Raw genomic sequence first — 21,120 nt, 5'->3', positions numbered from 1 at the left:
ATGACAGTGGATACAGCTACCACCTGATTTTTTAAAAAATCCTGTGCTACTCCTGTGCCTTTAATATCCATTTCATTTGGGGAAATTGAAGCTTTTCACAGCATGGAGAGATGCATTTACTTGCTACCTACTCATGTATGCAGATCAAAACCACAAGAGCAAAAGCCAATGGAAAAAGTTGGCAACTCTAAGGGTGGGAGGGACATTATTGGGGATGTGCATAATTAAATGACCAAGGGGGGGGGGAAGGAAAGACTATTTGTCCCCTTTTAAAAACACAGCTATGATGTAGTGAAATAAGCAGAATGGAAGGCGAGAGGTGGGAGGGGCCTCACACAGGGCACCGCTGAAATTTTAAACACCCCCTAGCACATATAAAGTCATTGTTGTTGTTTTTTAGAATAATAGCCACTCAATGTATAGAGCTAGAGAGTGAAATATAGGTGCTCCTGCAATACAGGGGGTCACATGAGGTAAAAAATAAATAAATACAGACAGGGAGTGCTACTTCTGTGCCCACCTCAGATAGTGACCCTAGAACCAGGTCTGCATTTGTGTGGAGAAACTGGCAAATTATGTAGGCACCAGTGCTAACCATTTAGTTGCCTAGTGCTCACTGGCCTCAGCCTCCACCTTCAGAGGCAATCTACCTCAACATTCCAGATGACAACCTAAGCAGGCTGCTGCCTTCATGTTCTGTTTCTGTGAGCTTCACAGACGCACCTGGCTGATCACTGTCGGTAACAGGATGCTGGGTTAAATGGAACTTGGGCCTGACCCAGCCCAGGGCAATTCTTCTGACATACTCACCACCCTGGCGGCTCTTTCTTGGGATTCACATTTTCGACAAAACCACGGTCCAGTGGGAACCTGAACAATTCCATAGCACGCTGTGAGGGAAGAGGAAAATACAAAGAGTGAAATGTGCGGGTATGTACTCTGTGTGTGTTTAGAAGTTCCTATTCCAGCTGCAAATCTGGGCTGGTCCCCTCCAACACAACCCCCCCCCATTCAGTCTCTTAGAGGCTCGGCTGGACTTCTCAAATCTCATGCTGTATGCCTGCACAACTTGTGATGCACTGAGCCAAACACATCCAGCCAGTCATAGGAGACAGCTCAATAAACCTTCTGGTTTTTTGTGGCCTGCCCACACCACAAAACAGGAGGTTTTCAAGCAGTTGGCAGGCCACAACTTGAGCTAGTGGCTCCATTCAGCTTGGTGGGTTCATAAGTTGTGCAGGCCTACCAGGTTGCAAATCTGCCAACTCTCCCTGTTTTGGAAGGAGCACTTTGCAATGCTAAGCTCCACAAAGTACGTAGTTGCCTGCCTTTTCCTTTGTTATGAGTAGTGTTTCCAAAAAGTTATTGTCAATTAAGGCAAATTGAGAGCAGACCTGAGCTTGCTAGATCAAAGCAGTGTCCCCTTCCCCTCAAAAAAGAACCATATAAATTCTACCCCTCAGCGAGTCCACGGTTTGTTGACAACCTTCATCTTAAAAAGGCAGCTCAGCTCTAAGGTCCTACAACAGACTTTAGATTTGAGCTCTATAGCTGTAGCAAGGTAGGGTTAGCAGTACACTGCCCCATTGGGAGCACTGATTTGCCTACCTAAGTTTTAAGACCTTCCATCTGAAGAATAAAATCTGCTTTTTTTAGGTACGTTTCTGTCAGTTAAGGGATCCTGTGGGGGGAAACTCTTTGAACCTGGCACAGTGCTTGAAAAGGTAAGAGGTAACTTAAGAAAAAGTATTCATTTGAAGAAGGTGCTCATGGATCCGAACTTAAAAGCAGCTGCTCCCACTCAGCTTTAATTTAAAGAACTTAACCATTGAGAAACAATTTTGACAACAGGTTTTAAAACACAGTTTCCCAAACTTGAGTCTCTCCAAGTTTTCTGGACTACAACTCCCATCATCCCTAACTAGCAAGGTCAGTGGTCAGGGATGATGGGAAATGTAGTCCCAAAACAGCTGGAGACCCAAGTTTGGGAAACCCTGCTTTAGAAGTATTTTTTGGTTGCCAAGGATTTGCTTAGAAATGTGGAAGAATACTTCAGTCTCCAATTCTATTCACCCTTTCCTGATTTTGGCGAGGCTTACTTCTGAGGAGGCAGGCATAGGGTGGCACAATGAATGTGTTACACTGCCTCGAGACTTGGGACTAAGCAGGGCTGGGTCCTACAACACCTATCATCCCTGACCACGGGCCACATTTGTAGGGTGCTTCCAGATTATTATTGCTTTCATGCAGGATTCAATAACAGGCCAGCAAATTCAGATTGCGCAGATTCCTGCATTGCAGGGGGCTGGACCAGAGGATCCTTTGCAGTCCCTTTCAACCCTACAATTCTATAAATCAGGGTTGCTTGCAAAATCTCACATAACAAACCTGCTTCCCCAAGAGAGCAGAGTTTTCAACTGACAAGGGAAATGCGTTGGAAAGTGTGGGGTAACGCTTGCTCCAACCTTCCCGCAAACACATTGAAATGAATGCTCAATAAATAATGTCATCTAATCTCCCTGCAGAAAAATTAGGATGTGTGCTCAATAGAGAGGTAGTTGGGAAGCACCTGTAGCCCAAAACATATGGAGGGCACCAGGTTGGAGAAGGCTGCTACACACATGTACCTGGAAGTTTGTGTGTAATTCCCACTGCATAGACATGTCTAGGATTGAACTGTAAGGCGTTGTGGTTCCCGAAGCAGACAAGCCAAAGGACATCATTCCTACCAATAAACATGGGTTGCAAACTCTCTATAAACATGAGCATTCAGGCACGCTTTCAAGGCAGTTTGCCATGAGATCTTACAAAACTAAAAGCATAATACAGAAAATACAATCCAAATGAAAACACACAAAGCTGCTGCAGCAGCAGCTCATCCCTCTCACCCACCCGCCCCCCAAAAGTCAAAATGCCAGAAGAATAAAGGAACACTCTGGTCTCATTCTGAAAGTACAAGGCTGTTGGGGCCAGGCAAGCCTTCCTGGGGAGGGAATTCCACAGGCAGGGCACCAACACGAAGAAGGCTCTCACCACCACCACCACCCACCACCTCTTCTCACTGCTTCTTGCTCTCCAGGATGGAGGGAGGGGAGATTTTGTGTGTGTGTGTGTGTGTAAAAATCTCTGACTTGTGAGAAGCTGGAATGCAGCCTGCTGTGCAAAGGTATGTGTTATAGCCATTGCTCCACCCACCATTGGCCCTCGTAAGGCTGCCTATGGTGGAATGTGGCCCCCCAGGCTGAGAAAGTCTCCCCACCCTAGAGCTAGAGGATATGAGGACTGTTTTATTGTGTTCTTTGGAACCGCTACACGGAATCCTATGGTGGGAACAATTATCTTGAGTTTGAGCCGCAGAAAGGGTTTAAAATGAAATATATAAACGCTGAATACTAGACGCTGGAAACAAAACACGAAGGGGAGAAACTTGGAGCTACCTGTGAGCTTCCCAAAAGTTGGTCACAGAATGCAGGTCTATCTAGAAGGATTTTTTGGTGTAATTCAGCAAAAAAAAAGCAGTGAGGAAAGGGGGCTGGGGGCTAGAGCATAAATCACTCTCTCCTTGTGATTTGCAACACTTTGGCAGACCTGGTGTTGTTGGACAGCAGCCTACAACAACCCAGGCCAGATGTAAATGTACAGGTTTCTTCCATGCCTCTATCTATGGCTCAAAACTTGAGCCAAAAGAAAGTTGTTGTGGGGTTTTTTTAAAAAAAGATGACGCATTGAAATCAGGAGGGAAAGGCCAACTCCCCAAAAAGAGCCCAGGAGTCCAGACAAGTATGGAAAACAGAGAGCTATATATAAGAGCTCTGGCAGATGAAACGGTCTTCGGTCCCACTTTAGCAGGAGAGGCAAGAATAATCCAGCGCCACTGAGAAATTGTATTAAAATCCCTTCCTGTTTATATTCCTTCCTGTTTCAAGGAAGAGATGAAAGGAATATGCTACGAAGGCAAGGAAGAGAACAAAGGATAGGGGCAGGAAAGAAAGCATACGAACTTATAAATGAGGGGAAATGCAATCGATAAAAGTACATCAACATTGCAAATGAATATCTATCTATCTATCTATCATCATCATCATCATCATCTATCTATATATTTGCATTGCTATTTTAAAACTTTGCTTATCAAAAACAAAAGGTCTTTGCGGAATTTACAGCTTTATGTAACATGAGATGTTCAGGGCAGTCTGGGCACCTTGGTTTCTGTTCTGAAAGCTAATCTTCAGGTGACTGGATAAATACTGAATGGCACCAGCTGCAGTTACACAACAGGGAGAAGAAAACACTCTGTGCATGCCCAGTCGGTCTTTTCTCTTTGAGTACAGCTTCAAGTCACCCAGAGATTAGCACTGACATTCAGGAGAACTATTTCATGTACGTATTAGTAGGAGAGGGAGGGAGGCAGAGAAAGAGAGATTGTCCACAAGCTTGAAAGCTCCTCTTTTGGATATATTTAAGACTAAGGGTGCAATCCTATACATACTTTGCATGGGAGTAAGTCCAAATGGATTCAGATGGGCTTACTTGTGAACAGACGCTTACAGAATTGCACTGTAAGTTACCACAAAAAAGGCTGCTTATTTTAAGAACATGTGATGCGGTGACTCTTTTTATTCCCCATAATAATTATAGCACTGCTGCCAGAGATTTACTCTTTCATTTCTTTTTCAAAAGAAGGGTTTGTGACTTTGGTAATTGGCATGCATACTTAGAGCACAAGTACACTTCGCTGTTTATATGAATAGTCATTCAGAGTGCAGAACCAGCAAAGCTGGCCAAGAGATATTGGCCCACGTGATCTGAAACATGTGAGAGAGTGTGTTTGTGGGTCTGTCCCTGGCTGCCCTCCCTAAATTGCGCTCTGGCTTAAATTAAGCGAGTATTCCCAGCAGTCACGATGAAGGGCTCAATGTCCTGCCGAGTACTTTGGCCCTTTCCTGAAGCAAAGCAAAATACTGTACCCAAATTCACTCAATATAAGCACATCTGCTTGACTCACACTATGGCTGCAGAGATTAGAATGCAATTTCTGGCAATGCAGAATGATTACACAGGATGCGCCTTAGCATCATGTTGAAATAAAGCCAAATAAGTCAAATAACGTTTTGCAAGTGCCACCACTATGGATGGGTGTGTGTGTGAGGAAACTTAATTTGATTCACATTTAAAGGCAAACCTACCTAATTTGCTCTTTCTAAAACAGTACACAAACTGAAATGCAGCAAACCTTCGAAAGTCACACTTCTCCCATTTTTGCAGGTCTCCAGCCATGTAATGTGTACGAAAACTGGGGTAAAGTGTGCATAAAAATGCATATAATAGTGAAAGCAAGCATACAAGAATGCATTATATCTGGGGAAATTGCTTTGCAAAAATGTGTAGCTTCAGCAAAATGGCATGCAAAAATGTGTATATGGGGAGAAATTTGCACCAAAATGCTGGTGAATGTTCATGAGGACTTAAAAAAAATATTCATAAATTGATGTGGCAATGTGGAGAACTGAAGACTGGCATAATTAGATTCTGGAACTGACAGACTTCCTATCTTTTGCCACCTCCCTCTCTGTTTACTGAAACTAAGAATGCTACATGGAAGCAATCCTCCAGCGACTGTACCTTTTTGGTTACTAGGGCAGAGAACTGAGCATCTCATTATTCATCTACATACACAGAACTTGTGCCAGAGAACTTAAGAAGCTGGCTTCTCACTCAGGCAGAATTTCCTTTAAGATCCATGGCGCTGATGTTTCTAAAGCCCAGGGCCTCTCTTTCTCCTTCCTTTGCCACAAATGCTTCAGTCCTATGAAGCATGCTTAACCGTGTTCCTAAAGTTCAAATTAATTGAACACCTTAGCTTTCCCCTCCAGTTTTCCAAACAAAGTAATAGGTTTGTTAGGTGGTCTTCTGAACCACAGAGAACTCTTTTTCAACCTGGTGGACATCTGTGTGATATCCTGCTCGCCTGTTAATCTGGGAGCAGCGAAGTGGATCCATTTTTGTCCCATTTAAGAGATAGGCACCGTAAGCACTCAGCATCAAGAGACAGCTTCAAATTGGCAGTACATTAAAATGAATACAGAAGGACCCACTTATAAATGTTCTCACAATGTGCTCTGCAGAGTTGTTTTATTTCTTTTAGAAAGCTCATAGGATCAAATGCACCAGTGCAGTGTTGCAAATCATAGTGCTATACCACTGCAGAAATTAAAGACTATCTGTGGATGAACTTTTTAGTATAAACTTTTTTTTTTAGTGGGACGCGGGTGGCACTGTGGGTTAAACCACAGAGCCTAGGACTTGCCAATCAGAAGGTCAGCGGTTCGAATCCCCGTGACAGGGTGAGCTCCCATTGCTCAGTCCCAGCTCCTGCCAACCTAGCAGTTCGAAAGCACGTCAAAGTGCAAGTAGATAAATAAGTACCGCTCCAGCGGGAAGGTAAACGGTGTTTCTGTGCACTGCTCTGGTTCGCCAGAAGCAGCTTAGTCATGTTGGCCACATGACCCGGAAGCTGTACGCCAGCTCCCTTGGCCAATAAAGCGAGATGAGCGCCGCAACCCCAGAGCCGGCCACGACTGGACCTAATGGTCAGGGGTCCCTTTACCTTTATGGATGAACTTTACAGCACAGTCCTATGTCTGTATGCATTGTGTGTAGTGGGCCCAAGCTTGTGGAACTCCTTCCCACCTTGAACTTTGACAGACACCCTCCTTGCTGAACTTTAGGTGCATCGCTAAGACTTTCATCAAGCATTTTAAGGTAGTGCTTGGGTTTTATGATGCAATTTAATTCTGTTATTGCCCCATGTTCTGTGGATATATTTTTTATGTACACTGCTGAAATGCAAAGAATAAAGTAGTATGTACTGTACTGGCCCGAATATAAGCCACCCACCCCCCAAATTCCAACCCTGAAAAGTTAAAGTGTGGCTTATATTCACAACCCTACAATATCACTGCTGAAACAGCTGTCCTAGGTCCGTAGCCCTGCCTTGTCTTCCAAGGCCAGAATGGAGAGTGCCCCCCTCCAGCCCAGGATGCCACCACGAGGGCTGTTGGGGGTGCGGTACAATAGCGCCCATCCCAACTGTGGCTCCCAAGCCTCCCCTATGCCGGCTGAGAGAAGGGGAAAGGGGGGAAGGCCGCTGGCAAAGTGTCGTAGCCTCCTCCCCCCCCCCCCCGACAAAGCAGCCCAGAAGATTTTTTTCCTTTCCCCACTACATTTTAAAGGTGTGGCTTATATTCGGGTGCATCTTATATTCGGGCCAATACAGTAAATATATTAAATAAAATAAAAAATAAAGTAAGATCCACTGTGTTCAGTGGGACTTACACCCTGGTACGTATGCCTAGGATTGTAGCCCAAGCATACGAGTTTGAAGAGCGCAATAAATGAAAACAATACAGTGGTGCCTTGGTTCTCAAACGCCTTGGTACTCAAACAACTTGGAACCCAAACACTGCAAACCGGAAGTAGGTGTTCCGGTTTGCAAACATTTTTTGGAAGCCGAGCGCACTCCGTTTTGATTGTTACGCTTCCGTTTTGAGTGCTGAGGTCTGTCTGTTTTTGCTATTTGTTTTTGTTTTTTGCGGCTCTTTTTTTGTTTTGTTTTGTGACTGTGTGGAAGAATCCAGTATAGCTACTGATTGATTGATTGATTGATTGTGTGACTGCAGTACATTCTTTATTGCTTTCATTTTATGGATCGATGGTCTCATTAGATAGAGAAATTCATGTTAAATTGCTGTTTTAGGGGTTGTTTTTAAAAGTCCCATTTTCTATGGGAAAGCACGCCTTGGTTTTGGAATGCTTTGGTTTTGGAACGGAATTCTGGAACAGATTAAGTTTGAGCACCAAGGTACCACTGTAAATGTATTGGAGAGGAGGTAGTGTGATGGAGTAGCAATGCAGAGGACTGTCTTGCCCTGAATAATGCAACTGAGGACCAACCGCTTGCCCCTGCTCTGTGACAGACCTGACAATAAGCTTCTCTTTTCACCAACTCAAAACAGTGCCCGTAGGTAGTTCAGTATTCCTGGACACTCCATCTCTGACTTCGGTTAAGTGACAACGATCCTGTCTGCAAATCATAACCATGTTTCACAAATGGAAACAGGGACATACTTGTAATTCCCCTTGCTCATAACAAGGATCACTGCTCAAGGTTCTGCCACCACCATCATTACAAATCGCTGAAGGCCAGTCTGCTGTTTCCGTTTATTCTGCCACAGCCTGTCCTGTGCTGGTTTTAAGAGGAGGGATATATGTTCCTTTAAAGAAATACTAGACCAGGAAAAAGGGAACATGTGCTCCCTTTGCTCATTGATCTCCTCAGCCGCAGGCAGCATAGCGAATGGTCAGGGGTGATGGGAAATGTAGTTCAACAACATTTGCAGGGCCACAGGTTGCCTGCCCCAGGTTAGAATGTTGGACCAGGACTTGAGAGACTTGTGCTCAAATCCCTTACTCAGTCATGAAGCTCACTGGGTGACCTTGGGCCAGTCATCATCTCTCAGCCTGACCTGCCTCACAGGGTTGTTGCGAGGATAAAACAGGGTGGAAAGAACCGTGTGCATCGCCTTGAGCTCATTGGAGGAAAGGTGAGGATGAAATCTATCTACCTGGATGGATGGATGCAGGAATGGGCAGAGGGCAAATTCAGGTCTGCTGGGAGATCCCTACATGATTTGCAATAGGGTCAGCAAGGATTTCTGGGTCTAATTATTTAACAATACAGCAGCAGCAACAACAATGCTTTTTAAAAAATCTAAACTAGGCTACCGAAATGAAGAAAGGTTAGCAGAAAGCTAGGAGCGGATTTATGTGTAAAAGCTCAGTCCTGGTACTTAAAAAAAACCCTTCCTGGACTGAACAGGTGCTTTGGGTACGCTGCCTCTTACTTCTAATGGTATGTCATTCTGTCTACCCCGAATCTCTATTTTCTGCCTGATTCTGGTTGGTAAGCCTCAGGACTGAGAAATAAAATATACCCTTCAAGTTTGAAGCCTGGCAGCTCCCGCCTTTAAATGTTCATGCATATTCATTAACATGACTGTGTACTAAGGGCAAGATGTATACAGCACTGTTGCTATACTACTCCCAGATATTTAAGCTGTCAAAACCCCAGGGCGATAGCTGAGCATTGATGGACGATGTCTCAGAGTCTGGCATCTCCTGTGAACAACGTTGCAGCAAGGCATCCCAAAAGGCAAAGCATGGGGCTGCAATTCACCTGGAACAAAAACCAGAAAGCTGCGTCTGGCCCTGATAAATGGGGATATTTAGGCTGCAACCTTGGACACAAATACCTGGAGTAAGTTCACTGAAAACAACGAGACTTGCCTATGCGCAAACATATCCCATCCATCCTTCCAAGAGCCTTCCCAGTTTCTCCTCCTAAGCGATGTGCCTGGGGTCACCTAGACTGAACTTCAACATGCGTGGCTTGGAAAAGTGGATAGCGAGAAATTTCTCCCTCTCCGGGGGACACATCCAATGAAAATTTAGGACAGACAAAATAAAGAACTTCATCACACAACACACAGTTAAACTATGGAGTTCGTTCCCTCCAGAAGTCATGATGGTCACCAACATGGAAGGTTTCGAAAGAAGATTAGACAGATTCATAGAGGAGAAGGCCATCAATGGCTTATAGCTTCCCTACAAGGATAAACATCTGGTTGTCCACTGTAAGAACAGAATGTTGGACTAGATGGGCTTTGGCCGAATCCAGCAGTGCTTATCTTCTTATTACCAAATAATTGGTACCTGGGTCTCCCTGGTCCTTGTTCAACACTCTAACCATGACATCACATATTTGGAGCATATGAGAAATATGTTAGCCCTGAAAGCCTGATCCATCGGTTTCATTAGCAGATTTATCAACTAAAGCTTTACCTGATTAATCTATAGGGGCCATTTTTTTTTCACCTACAGACTCTTATTGGTTATGGCAAGTTTTCTATAATAGGAAGAGGAAAAAGGACGTACTAAAGAAAGCTTTTCTAACAATGAATATTAGCTTTTGTAGACTTAATTGTAAGTTACCTTACACTTCAATCAGTATGTCAGAAACTTAACAAGACACCTATACTGAGTGCTTGGCAAAATACAAATGTATTGAAATTTCTTTCCTCCATTCACTGGCTAAAAGGCAGATGATTAATAAGCCAAAAATTCTTTTATCAGCTAACAAGTCATGCCCACCCATTCATTGTAGACAAAGCACTTATTTCTTCGGCAAATATTTTGAGGGGAGGGGGAGGGAGGAGCTGGTTTCTGACCTTAAACAACCTTCCTTAACAATCCAAAGGAAATATCTCATCAAGGTTCTCCCTGCTGGAAGTCCCGCTCAGCCTCACGCTCCAGCTTTTGCAATCTTAGCAGGCAATGCCCAGATTATCAAGGCTGTTTTCTCAGTGCTAAGGACTAGCGGCTTCTCAGGTGAAGAAAGTACTGGATTCTTCACACAGCACCCAAATCCTGCACTTACGAAACAAGCACGGTTCCAACTGAGTCATACACAACAAATATGGCCGACTGCCCATTTTAAAGGACTAATATGAGATTGTAGGGAGCACTAATAGGTTTGATGCCGGCTTCTGTCAAAAAGCCAATTGTCTAATTTGCCCATAATGGCTTAAATGCTGTTTATACGGGTAAGGAAGGAACGAAGATTTCCAAGATACATGGAATTTCCGTTCTCATAACAGGAAACCACGAATCTTGCCCAGAAAATAGGGACATGTGTACATGTCTAATTTGACCATTTAATCAGGGGCTTTCATAAAAGATGCCACAAATAAAAGAGGTAGGCAGTGGCAGCAAAATGGCAACAGTGGGGAACATACTCTCAGTGAGGCCTTATACTCTCTCCATTCCGGCTCAATATTGTCCACACTGGCAGGCTGCAACTCTCTGGAGTTAACATGGGAATTTTTCCCAGCCTGATCTGGAGAGGCCAAGGGTTTAACCTGGGAGCCAAGGCATGCTGAGCTGATGCTCTACGGCCGCTGAACTACCGCCCTTCCTGCTTGCTTGTGACAAATGAGGAAAGGAATACGGTTTGAAACCTGACATCAGCCCATGCATTTGCTTATCGAGCATAATCACGGCACATAGTTTCTTAGTGCCAGCAGGCAGATGTGCTTGCTTTTCCCATGACCCCCTGTGTTCGCATGACTTTCCACTTGGCTTAATCTTTGCCTGTTCTCAGCTCCACATCCCTTGGCCTCCTGTTCCCATGTCCTGTTTACTGTCTGTACCTGTTTGCTATCTTTTATGCGGGAAGATTCCCTTGTGTATTTAAGGTTCTGCTTTTCGATCTACGTTTAATTTTTGTAAAGGTCAAGTGTTTGTTTCTTATGTATAATTCTTATGTATATATGCTCGTACGTTTCTGTTTGGCAACAACCTGTATTGGGCTGCCTGATTAATAAATTTTAAATTTATGCATGAAACGGAACACCAGTTTATCAGGGAATGAGGGTAATGTAACAATAAAAAGGGGGGGGGAGAGAGAGAGAGCCTGACTTGCTTGTGAAGTGCAGCTGTGTTTCTTATTATGCACTTTCAGTCCTTTCTTGTGACTTTTTACATCAGAAATGAAATGTGTCAATCAAAACGGGCTAAACGTATTCATTATTGGAATGCACATTTGGGTGATGTGACAAATGAATATTCACATGCTGCCCTCTCCAGGAATCATGTTTTTCAGCCTGGAATTTTATACACATTTACCTGGAAGCAAGTTACAGTAAACTCAGTAAGATTTTCTTCCAAGTAGATGTGCATAGGATTACATTGAAAGACTCTGAAATTATTAGGTTGTGAAGAATGTTAGTCCTGCTCTGAGTAGACCCATGGAAAATAATGAATATGACGAACCTGGGCCTTTTAATTTCAATGGGTCTGCTCTGAATAAGTCTTAGCTCCGGATAAAACTAAATATATAAAAAATTATGCCAGAGGCATACACAATATCATGTGTGACATGCTATGGGGAGAGGAAAGTACAAGAGTGGTGTTCTCTTTTCTTTAACATTTAGTTGTCACACATACCCTCAAACACTATGAAAATAATGATGTCAATAATAATAATAATAATAATAATAATAATAATATATCCCACACATCTAACTGGGTTGCCCCAGCCACTCTGGGCGGCTTCCAGCATATATAAAAACATAATAAGTAATTAAACATTAAAAGCTTCCCTATACAGGGCTGCCTTCAGGTGTCTTCTAAAGGTTGTATAGTTACTAATCTCTTTGGCTCGGAGGGGGGTGTGTCACATAACTCCATACCCTCCAACATTTCTGATATAAATAGGGACATCCTAAGGAAAAGCAGGACATTCTGGGATCAAATCAGAAACTGGGACGGCTTCTGTAAATCCAGGACTGTCCCTGGAAAATAGGAACACTTGGAGGGTCTGGTCACATACTTTGTGGACAGCCTCAGTCAGTGCACCCCATTCCCAAAATCTACTTGTGGCTGGCAAATTTACCCTATCCCAGCCTCCAGCCCATGGAAGATGGCGCAAACAGAGTTGGCAAAGTAGGCCATGGAGCCTTATACTGTCGCTGCTGGAAAAGAGGCACATTATTATTTATGTAGTTGAGAGTATTTATAACCTGCCTGTTAACTGAAGCCTTTGAGGCACCTAACACTACACTAGAAACACCATAAAATAGACTAGAGTTATAGAGCAAAGGCATACATATTTCTGTTCTCCTTTAGTTCTCAGGTGCTCTGGCTGCCACGCTCAACCTCCTGGCCTGGAAGATGCTGCTAAATTAGCCAGACATTAAGTCCCTCACAGGCCAGGCCTTCCTCACTGGGCTGCTGCAACTGTCTCTTATAGCCTTCAAGTTCTGGTTTAACAAACCCCTGACTTCTTTCCCATCTTTGTCCTGTCTCTGTGTGGATAGTATCATTACACAGTTTAGTCACTAGGTGGAGTCTAGTGTTTCAGACAGCTGCTCTGTTTTTCTTCCACAAACACAACGAAGTTGTTGTTTAGCTTCTTGACTGCTGTGTCCTCTATGCTTTCCATGGCACTACGGACCACTTTACACAATACAGTGGTACCTCAGGTTACATACACTTCAGGTTAGAGACGCTTCAGGTTACAAACTCCGCTAAGCCAGAAATAGTACCTCGGGTTAAGAACTTTGCTTCAGGATAAGAACAGAAATTGTGCGGGAGGCCCCATTAGCTAAAGTGGTGCTTCAGGTTAAGTACAGTTTCAGGTTAAGAAAGGACCTCCAGAACGAATTAAGTACTTAAGCCGAGGTACCACTGTACTAGGAAAACATTTCATATGCTACCAAATACATAGAAACATGAAAATTTTGGGAGGTGGGGCAGTCCAGAGAGATTATGGAAGGCTAAGCGAAGGTCAAAGGCCCATTATCCCCTAGATTCAAACTTATATTGCACTAAAAACAGTGTTGCGTATGAGCATTTGTGGTGGTTGCTGTCTTATATAACTCATAAGATCTGTAATGCTACCCTTTATTAAAAAAATGAGGGGATTTGTGCTACATATATGGATTGAATTGTTTCACTAACAGTACCTCAGTGTAGCACACCAAAGAGATGGCCTGAGCTATGGGTGCTCCTGAGACCCAACATAGACATAATACAAGCAACTAGTGTGGTGTAGTGGTTAGAGTGTTAGACTAGGACTTGGGAGATCTGGGTTCGAGTCCACACACAGCCACAAAGCTCATTGGGTGATCTTCGGCCAATCACCTCCGTCTCACAGCCTAACCAACCTCATAAGGTAGTTGTGGAGATGAAGTGGGGAAACCCTGAGCTCCTTGGGGGAAAGATATAAATGCAATTAATAGCATTTATAATATAAACAAACAAACTACATTTGCCTCTCTTTATATATATAAAAAAGCCATCCCCATTTCAAATTTTAATGGGACAGACCTATGAATAAACAAGAGTGGCGATCCCCATCAGATCTACTTTGGTCCTGAGGAATAATCGTGTGCAGTCTGGTACACGGAAGGAAACACAAAGGGTCATACATACGAGGGCTGGCTCCAGGTTTAAGGGAAGCCCAGGGAAAGTGGTCTCTAGTGGGCTCCCCTCTTCTGTCAGTGGGCCCTGGTGGGTTTAACCTGGTGCTCTGGATAGCTGGATCAAGCCTTCATTTTAATCTCCAATGATACCCCAGAACAGAGAAAATGTATGTGGTGGCTAGTCTTGGAGTGCTAGGCTAGAAAAAATAGTTGTGTCCCAGGACAGGCATTGTCAGTGGGTCCTGCCAGAGTCCTGCTGGAGCCCCAGCAGCTGCCCAAGGACACAGAGGTAAACACACACTTGACATCTGAAGTCGCTCTCACTGCTGCAAACAGGCTTTTCCTCTCCCTGATGTTCACCAACTCTGCGAACTGAAATGACCTAATGAACAATTAGAGCGGAGGCTTGACAAGCAAAGAAAAAATAAAAAAGGAAATGCTTGTTGAACCTTTTGATGTGAGGAAGCAAATTTTTGAAGTGCCTCAACCCTATTCCTTCCCCTACATGCAAAACCCCCCAAAACTGTTTGTGTAAGGCAGAGCATCTATCTTCCAGCCTTACTAGGAAATCCCCTAAACGCTCCAAGAAAGGAATATTGTGTGCTGTCTTAATTGTTCACTGTAACAGCATCATGGTGAGTTTATCATAGCAAAAGCAAACAAACCATTCCACAGCTGTTCAGAAGCCATTGTGATATCTGAAAGGTGCACCTTGCTTTTCGCGTGAGCTATATCTTCGTCCATGTCTAGTGGAAGACAGTTGGTGCAATTTCTTGACGATTTTTTGAGAGTTGTGATACCATAGTAGTAGTAGCAATTGGTAACTATAGAGTTAAATATTGTCTCCAGTTATTATGGGTTGGAGGAGCAAAGACTCCACCCTTTAGCTTGTTCTTGTGTTTACATTAATTTTCCTTTGTACAGTAGTTGTGTATTAGCCCAGGCTTTCTCAAACTCGGCCCTCCAGATGTTCTGAGACTACAATCCCCATCATCCCTGACCACTGGTCCTACTAGCTAGGGATGATGGGAGTTGTAGGCCAAAAACATCTGGAGGGCCAAGTTTGAGGAAGCCTGTATTAGCCTGTACATCAATAAACAGCTTCTTGTTCTGGGCATACAAAGTAAGCAAGCCTGCCATACATTAAACAAAAATGTAACAACTATTAATATCTTGTAAAACTTGCTTCATATTCAATGACCAAACTGTGAACTTCATGGTTAGGTGAAGCTCTGAGTTCTAGTCCCCAAAGTTTAATCATGGTGCTACACATTGCCTTTTTCTTCCTCCTCCTCCTAAAATCTAGTTCTATTTTTATTTACCTTATGAGAGTAACTATGGGCATTTTTTAACCATGCATTGGTTACAATTTGGCTAGATGAAATAGTTCTGGAGACCAAAAGCAGGCCACAGACCATTAACTGGCTATTCCTAAACCAGGCAATGTATTTCCTATTGCCTAGCAAAGCATTCCTGTCAGTGAGTAGGATTCTGCCCCACCTTACTCCCTTCCTATGGAGAGGGCATGGACAGGGAATAATAATAATAATAATAATAATAATAATAATATGTTGCCCATCTGATTGGGTTGCCCCAGCCATTCTGGGCAGCTTCCGACAAATTCTAAACCACAATAAAACATCAAACATTAAAAAACTTCCCTATAAAAACATCCCTTCCGATGTCTTCTAAAAGTCAGATTGTTGTTTATTTCCTTTTCATGCATTCAAGACAATGCATCTCTGACTCCCTGTGCACAACAGCATAATGCTTACATCAGTGTCCGTCCCTTGACCAGACCATAAAATACACAGAACGTATTTACAGATTGCAGCCTAGTTGCTTTTTTGGTCTGGTACAACATCATGTCTAGGATTTAGCAAACAGTTAAGTCTTCCTGAAAGGGTCCTTGTTGACAGAGCTGCTGTCACAGATTTCTCAGGAAAAGACAGACAAAGGGCAAGGTAGCTAGCCTTTGGGGAAACTGGGCTCAGGTGCTGTGCCCTTCCCACCAACTTTTGAGGTAGGAACACAGGAAGCTGCCTAATAGCAAATCAGACCATTGGTCCATCAAGCTCAATGCTATCTACCTTGATTGGTTCTCCAGCATCTCAGGTAGGAATCCATCCCAGTCTTAGAGATGCCTGGGACTGAATTGGTCCACTCAAAGCATTTGGTCCACTCAGCTTTGTATTTAACCATTTGCTTGGTAGCCATGGGTGATCAGGAAATCCAACCAGGTGAATGAATGAAATTCCATGAAGGCAAGTGCATAGGCTGGCAGAGAAGGAAAGGGTCAACCCATCCCTCTTCTGTCAGCCACCATGGCAGAAGGCAGGGGTTGGATTGTTTGCTTTAGTAGCCCCCCTCTTTGTAGACTTTGATGGAGGGGGCTTCCTTCCTCTGTAACCAGCATGGAAGTGCAGGTTACTAGCGGCCAACTGAATTTTGTTGCAGGCTACAAACTTTGTGGGCTTATTTACCAGGCAGGCTCTATTCCTGAGCTACAATCCTTTGCTGATTTGGCTAACTTTTTTTGCAACCCTTTACCAGTTTCCCTTTTGCCTTTCCTCACTTGCTTATGTGCATGAATTGTTTTTAATAGGCAGGTGATTCGAGAGGCAGCATCAAAGCTAGCGAACGAATGGGATTTCATTTTAAGGCTAAATGTCAAACGGAGACCAAAACCAAGACTCAGCCTGGAAACAAGTTAAATTGTTGCATAGAATTTAAATGCTTAGGCAGGATTCAAAAATAAAATATTAAATATTAATTATATATTAATTAATTACCTATACAAATAGACAACCAAAACATAATTATTTCCTGCTTTTCTGTCATTCAAAGTCACTAGAAATAAAACCGGCTATGTAAAATTTATATAAAAGCAAAACACACTGGGTAACATCTGGTGTTATTAATATGGTGCCTAAGTTACTTAAGTTCATTGATTTCAATGGGTCTGCTCTGAATATGACATCGTTAGCTACCACTAATTGGAACAAGATAAAACATGAAACACACCAAGCTCAGTATGTCATGTTAAAGAAGCTCAACTTCCATCAAAGCTCAAAATCCTCTCTATAAACACATGGCTTTTGATGTGCGAAGACAGTGCTTGTGAGCATGGACAGAGTGCCTTTCCTCTGCACTACAAAATAACCACAAGCAGCTTTCATGCATCTCGGATTAGGGATCAGAGACAGGGGACCTGTGGGGTAAGCCTAAGTGCTGTGTCTTAGGAGTAGAGCATCCGAAGGTTCCTGGCATCTTCTCAGTACAGGTGGCAAACACTAGCTGCCCATGCAGTGTTGAAAGTACAATGTTGACAACACTTTCTAGATGGACCAATGGCCTGACTCGGTATAAGGGAGCTTGTGATGTTCCCACAACTGTCGGTTGTTCTTTTACTTTCATTTATTTTAGAAAGCAAAGCCCTATTGGAAAAGATAACGCTAGGCTCAGCACCAGCCCTAGATCTGTGGGGCTGGGTGCAGCTGAGGTAATTCCTCCTTGCCCTTCTGTTTCCAGTGTTAATGATCTACTAAGAGACAGAATAGTAGCCGGGAGGCACACACCACACACACTGTTTTCCTTGCTCAAATGTGTTATTTTGCAGAGAAGGGATGTCCCCCAAATTCTGCTCCATCTCTCTCTGGTATACATTATCCCCCCTTCCCTAGCTTACCTTGAAACTGCAGGCTAGAGCACCCCTTCTACACACACACACACACAACCCACACACACAAAAAAGTGACAGCAGGGTGGCTAATAATAGCACCCCTGCTAATCCGGAAGGAAGCTGAGGGAGACCGTCAGAGGTCACGGCCATACGATTCTTCTGAAGCTACGTCAAATAATATAATAATACAAATACAAACATGCACACAACAAGCCGCCCACCCCTGTCTAACCTTTCTGTCTCTGCTGCTGTTTTAGATCTCCCTCTTTCTCTCTCTCTCACACACACATCCCTTTATAGGCCGGTGCAATTAAAAACGCATAAATAAAAAAAACAAAACAAAGCGATAAACACACACACACACATCAGTGAGAGGAGGGGAAGCCTAAGATCTGCCCCCCTCCCGGCACTAGCAGAATTAAAAGAAACCTGCCCTCCCAGCGATACAGACACAGCTCCGACACCCCCCTTTCTTCCTAAGGTTGCGCTTCTGCATCCCCCTCCCCAAGAAGGCCCTGTCAAGAATACCGTTATACAGAACAATAGAAATCACACTACTTACTATGAATAACAACGACGCACACTTAAAATCCTCCCACCCGTTTTTCTTTTCTTTTTTGCAACTCCATGCCTAAACATCTTTTATTATTATTATTAATATCGTTGTTATTATTTGCTCAAAGCTTTGCAAAGGCTTGAGATGAATGGAGGGGAAATTACACCACATCTCTCTCTCTCTCTGTTGACTCCATCGCCAGAGCTATAGATATATACGCGCACATAGATTTATATAGATATATGCATCTAGCCTGGCAAAGCCCCGAAGAGTTAAGATGCAAAGTGGGGCTTGGCTGGGGAGGGAGGGAGGGGAGGAAAGAGAGGGGTAGGGAGGGAAGGAGGGATGGAAAAGGTGTCAATACGGAGGGATTGGTTGGGGGGGGGTCTTACCTTGATGCACCGCCACGTTACAGCCATGCCCATCACAGTACACCAGGGGGTTTTCAGCCCAGCCCCGCTCATCGGAACAAACGCAGCAGCCACCCACCATCTCCTTCATTCTTCCATAAGTTTCTTCTGAGCTGGTTTCCTCCTACTACCCTCCTGTTTGTTGTCGTTGGGGGTGATGGTGATGTTGTTGTTTCCAAACACGCAGTCACTCCTCGTCCTTTTCTTCCTTCTTTTATAATCTCCGGGCTTGTTTCTCTCCCTCCTCTCCCCCCCACCCCACCTCCCCTCCCCAGCTCGCTCGTTCTCTCTCTCCGATCCGCCTTTCAGAGACAACAATCTTGCTAGGACGGCGGAGGGAAAAAAAGAAGGGGACTCCGGTGCCTCCCCGCAGGACAAAAATGCCACATTGTTATTTGCAAACGGGAGATCGGCGGCATTGCTTGAGCTGAAGCAGACGCGGTTGCTAGTCATACACACAAACACACACACTCACACACGCATGCACACACGCTAGACTCACGCACACACGCACAAAACGTCGCCTTGGCGGCACACAGCCCACAACCCAGCAATCATGGCTCCACGCGCTTGCAAAGTCTTAGGTTCAGGAACAGCTGCCTCACTTGGGAGGGAGGTATTTTTCTGCTTCCTTCCTCCCCACCCCCGCCAGCAGCTCCCTTTTGCAATTATTGAAGTGTTCGGGGTCCCCCACCCACCCCCGCCACCGCCGCCTTTTCTTCCTTTCCTTTCTCTTCATCCAGGGGAACGGATCTGGCATCTGAAGTGCACGAGCAACATTTCCACCCTCCCTTCTTTCCCCCCCTTTTCTTTTTTCTTTTTTTGGTCGTTGTTCAATATGGAGCGATCAAACAAGCAAAGGACCAAAAGGGGAAAAAAGGAGGAATATCTCCCACCACCCCCTTAAATCCTATTATCTGTAACGTTGCCTTCTTTTGACAGATAAGGGTTCCGCCAGCGCCACCCTTCGGCCACTGAGGAGAAGTGGACCCCCCAACAACAAGAGGAGCGTGTGGATTTTGAAACCTATCGCTATATATACTGAAACTTGTCCTCCAGACAGCCTTTTATTAGTGTGCGTTCACTGATGATTCAAGCTCATTCTGATATTGGGGCGGTTATACATAAGCCAGCTTTCAGGATTGTTTGTACCCACAAAAGTTGAGAGGTGGACATACAAATGCTTCGTTTCCAAGCTGCGCCTATCCGTACTGAAATTCTGTAACTTTTTAATACTGCAAATGTTCTTCCGGTTTATAGGTTTTGTTATGCTATAGCGCAAATGCCAGGCGGCAATAATGCAATAATTTTGGAGACACGTTGCAGTATAGCTAATGAAATGGAACGTTGTGTGGACGGCCCAGTATAAACTAATGCACTATTACCATGTCAGTGACATGTCGCAGAATACACCCACCCCCGAAAAACCCCCACGAAAAAACACAGTCAAGAGAGACCCTAAGAGGTATAAAACTTTACAGGATTTCAGGAGGAGGTTGCGGGTCGTGCACTGATTTGAAACGCAACTGTATTTTCCACCTGAAACTTCTGCAGGCACTGAAGCAGCACTGAATACAGGATCACGAGCACAACTCATCCTGAAACCACAATAAAAAGGACATCTGGAGATTCCGTGAATCTATTTTACGCTCTTCAAAGCAGAGTTGGAGGTAGCCTTGCTGACTCATTAGGAAAAGGGAAAACCCCAAAACAAGTTTGGTAACACCTTTAGGTCCAACCAACCAAACGGTCACAATGGAAAACCTAATAATTTTCTTACAGCACTGTAACTTTTGGGTTATGTTTGAAAGGGACCTGATTGCGCTCCTCAGATACCAGAAGTGCTGACAGAAGTGGGCAAGGCCTTGTTCTCAGAGAGCAAGAGCTAGATCTCCAAGGCTTAAGGGACAGGAGGGTATATTTCAGAAGAACAACAGGAGAAACTTGCTATTCAAGCAAAAATGCCAGCAAGCAGAGATCAGCGTGGCCTGAGCTGGATATGAATGCCCTCATAGCTTTTGTTCTGGCCTTGAAGAACTGATCTCCCTCTATCTTTTCCCTCCACTCAATTGCCTTTGTGTTTCTTGTCTTTTAAGTTCATAAGACTGATGGCAGGGCCTTTCTCTCTCTCTCTCTCTCTCTTTCCCCCTCCCTATTCTTGATCCACGTTGGAGACAATACTTGTCCGAAAAGCAAAGTAAAAATGCAGTAAATAAAATAAATGGCAAATAGTGTCTGAACGGTAAGCACAGGTTGACACACTGGAACCACTTACCTAGACTATGAACACATTAGCAGCTTAAAATACAGCAGGGTCGCTCCCTAACCCTACTGCATTTCACGTCACATTTGCACATTGCTGTATGTGCCAGAGAGGGGCAAAGAATGTCTTCACTTGAAGCGCATCACCTGTTTCATTTCTCCATGCCT

At 44.1% G+C, this 21,120-nt stretch overlaps 1 protein-coding gene and 1 long non-coding RNA gene across 14 annotated transcripts in view; one reads left to right on the top strand and one right to left on the bottom strand.

Moving 5' to 3' along the window:
- Nucleotides 1–19,604, bottom strand: part of MLLT6 (MLLT6, PHD finger containing) — an 86,299-nt gene extending 66,695 nt beyond the window's left edge. For 8 of the 13 annotated variants that reach the window (XM_083408526.1, XM_083408533.1, XM_083408530.1 and 5 more), the window contains exons 1-2: nucleotides 18,673–19,604; nucleotides 811–890 (exon numbers count right to left, since the gene is read on the bottom strand). In XM_083408526.1, coding sequence (XP_083264652.1) covers nucleotides 811–890; nucleotides 18,673–18,781 — 189 coding nt within the window. In that variant the 5' untranslated portion in view covers nucleotides 18,782–19,604. The remainder of the gene's footprint in view (nucleotides 1–810; nucleotides 891–18,672) is intronic. The other 5 variants (XM_083408521.1, XM_083408532.1, XM_083408528.1 and 2 more) reach the window with 1 other exon arrangement.
- On the top strand, nucleotides 808–20,317 carry LOC310662043. Its single transcript, XR_014504221.1, has 3 exons — nucleotides 808–930; nucleotides 1,657–1,724; nucleotides 19,633–20,317. It is a non-coding gene; the product is annotated as an uncharacterized lncRNA (long non-coding RNA).
- Nucleotides 20,318–21,120: the final 803 nt, after the last annotated feature.

Source organism: Podarcis tiliguerta, assembly GCF_965153285.1.
Source record: "Podarcis tiliguerta genome assembly, chromosome: 13".
NCBI classification, from domain to species: Eukaryota; Metazoa; Chordata; class Lepidosauria; order Squamata; family Lacertidae; genus Podarcis; species Podarcis tiliguerta.
Note: the sequence above shows the minus strand (reverse complement) of the source record. Positions and strands in the feature narration are given on the sequence as shown.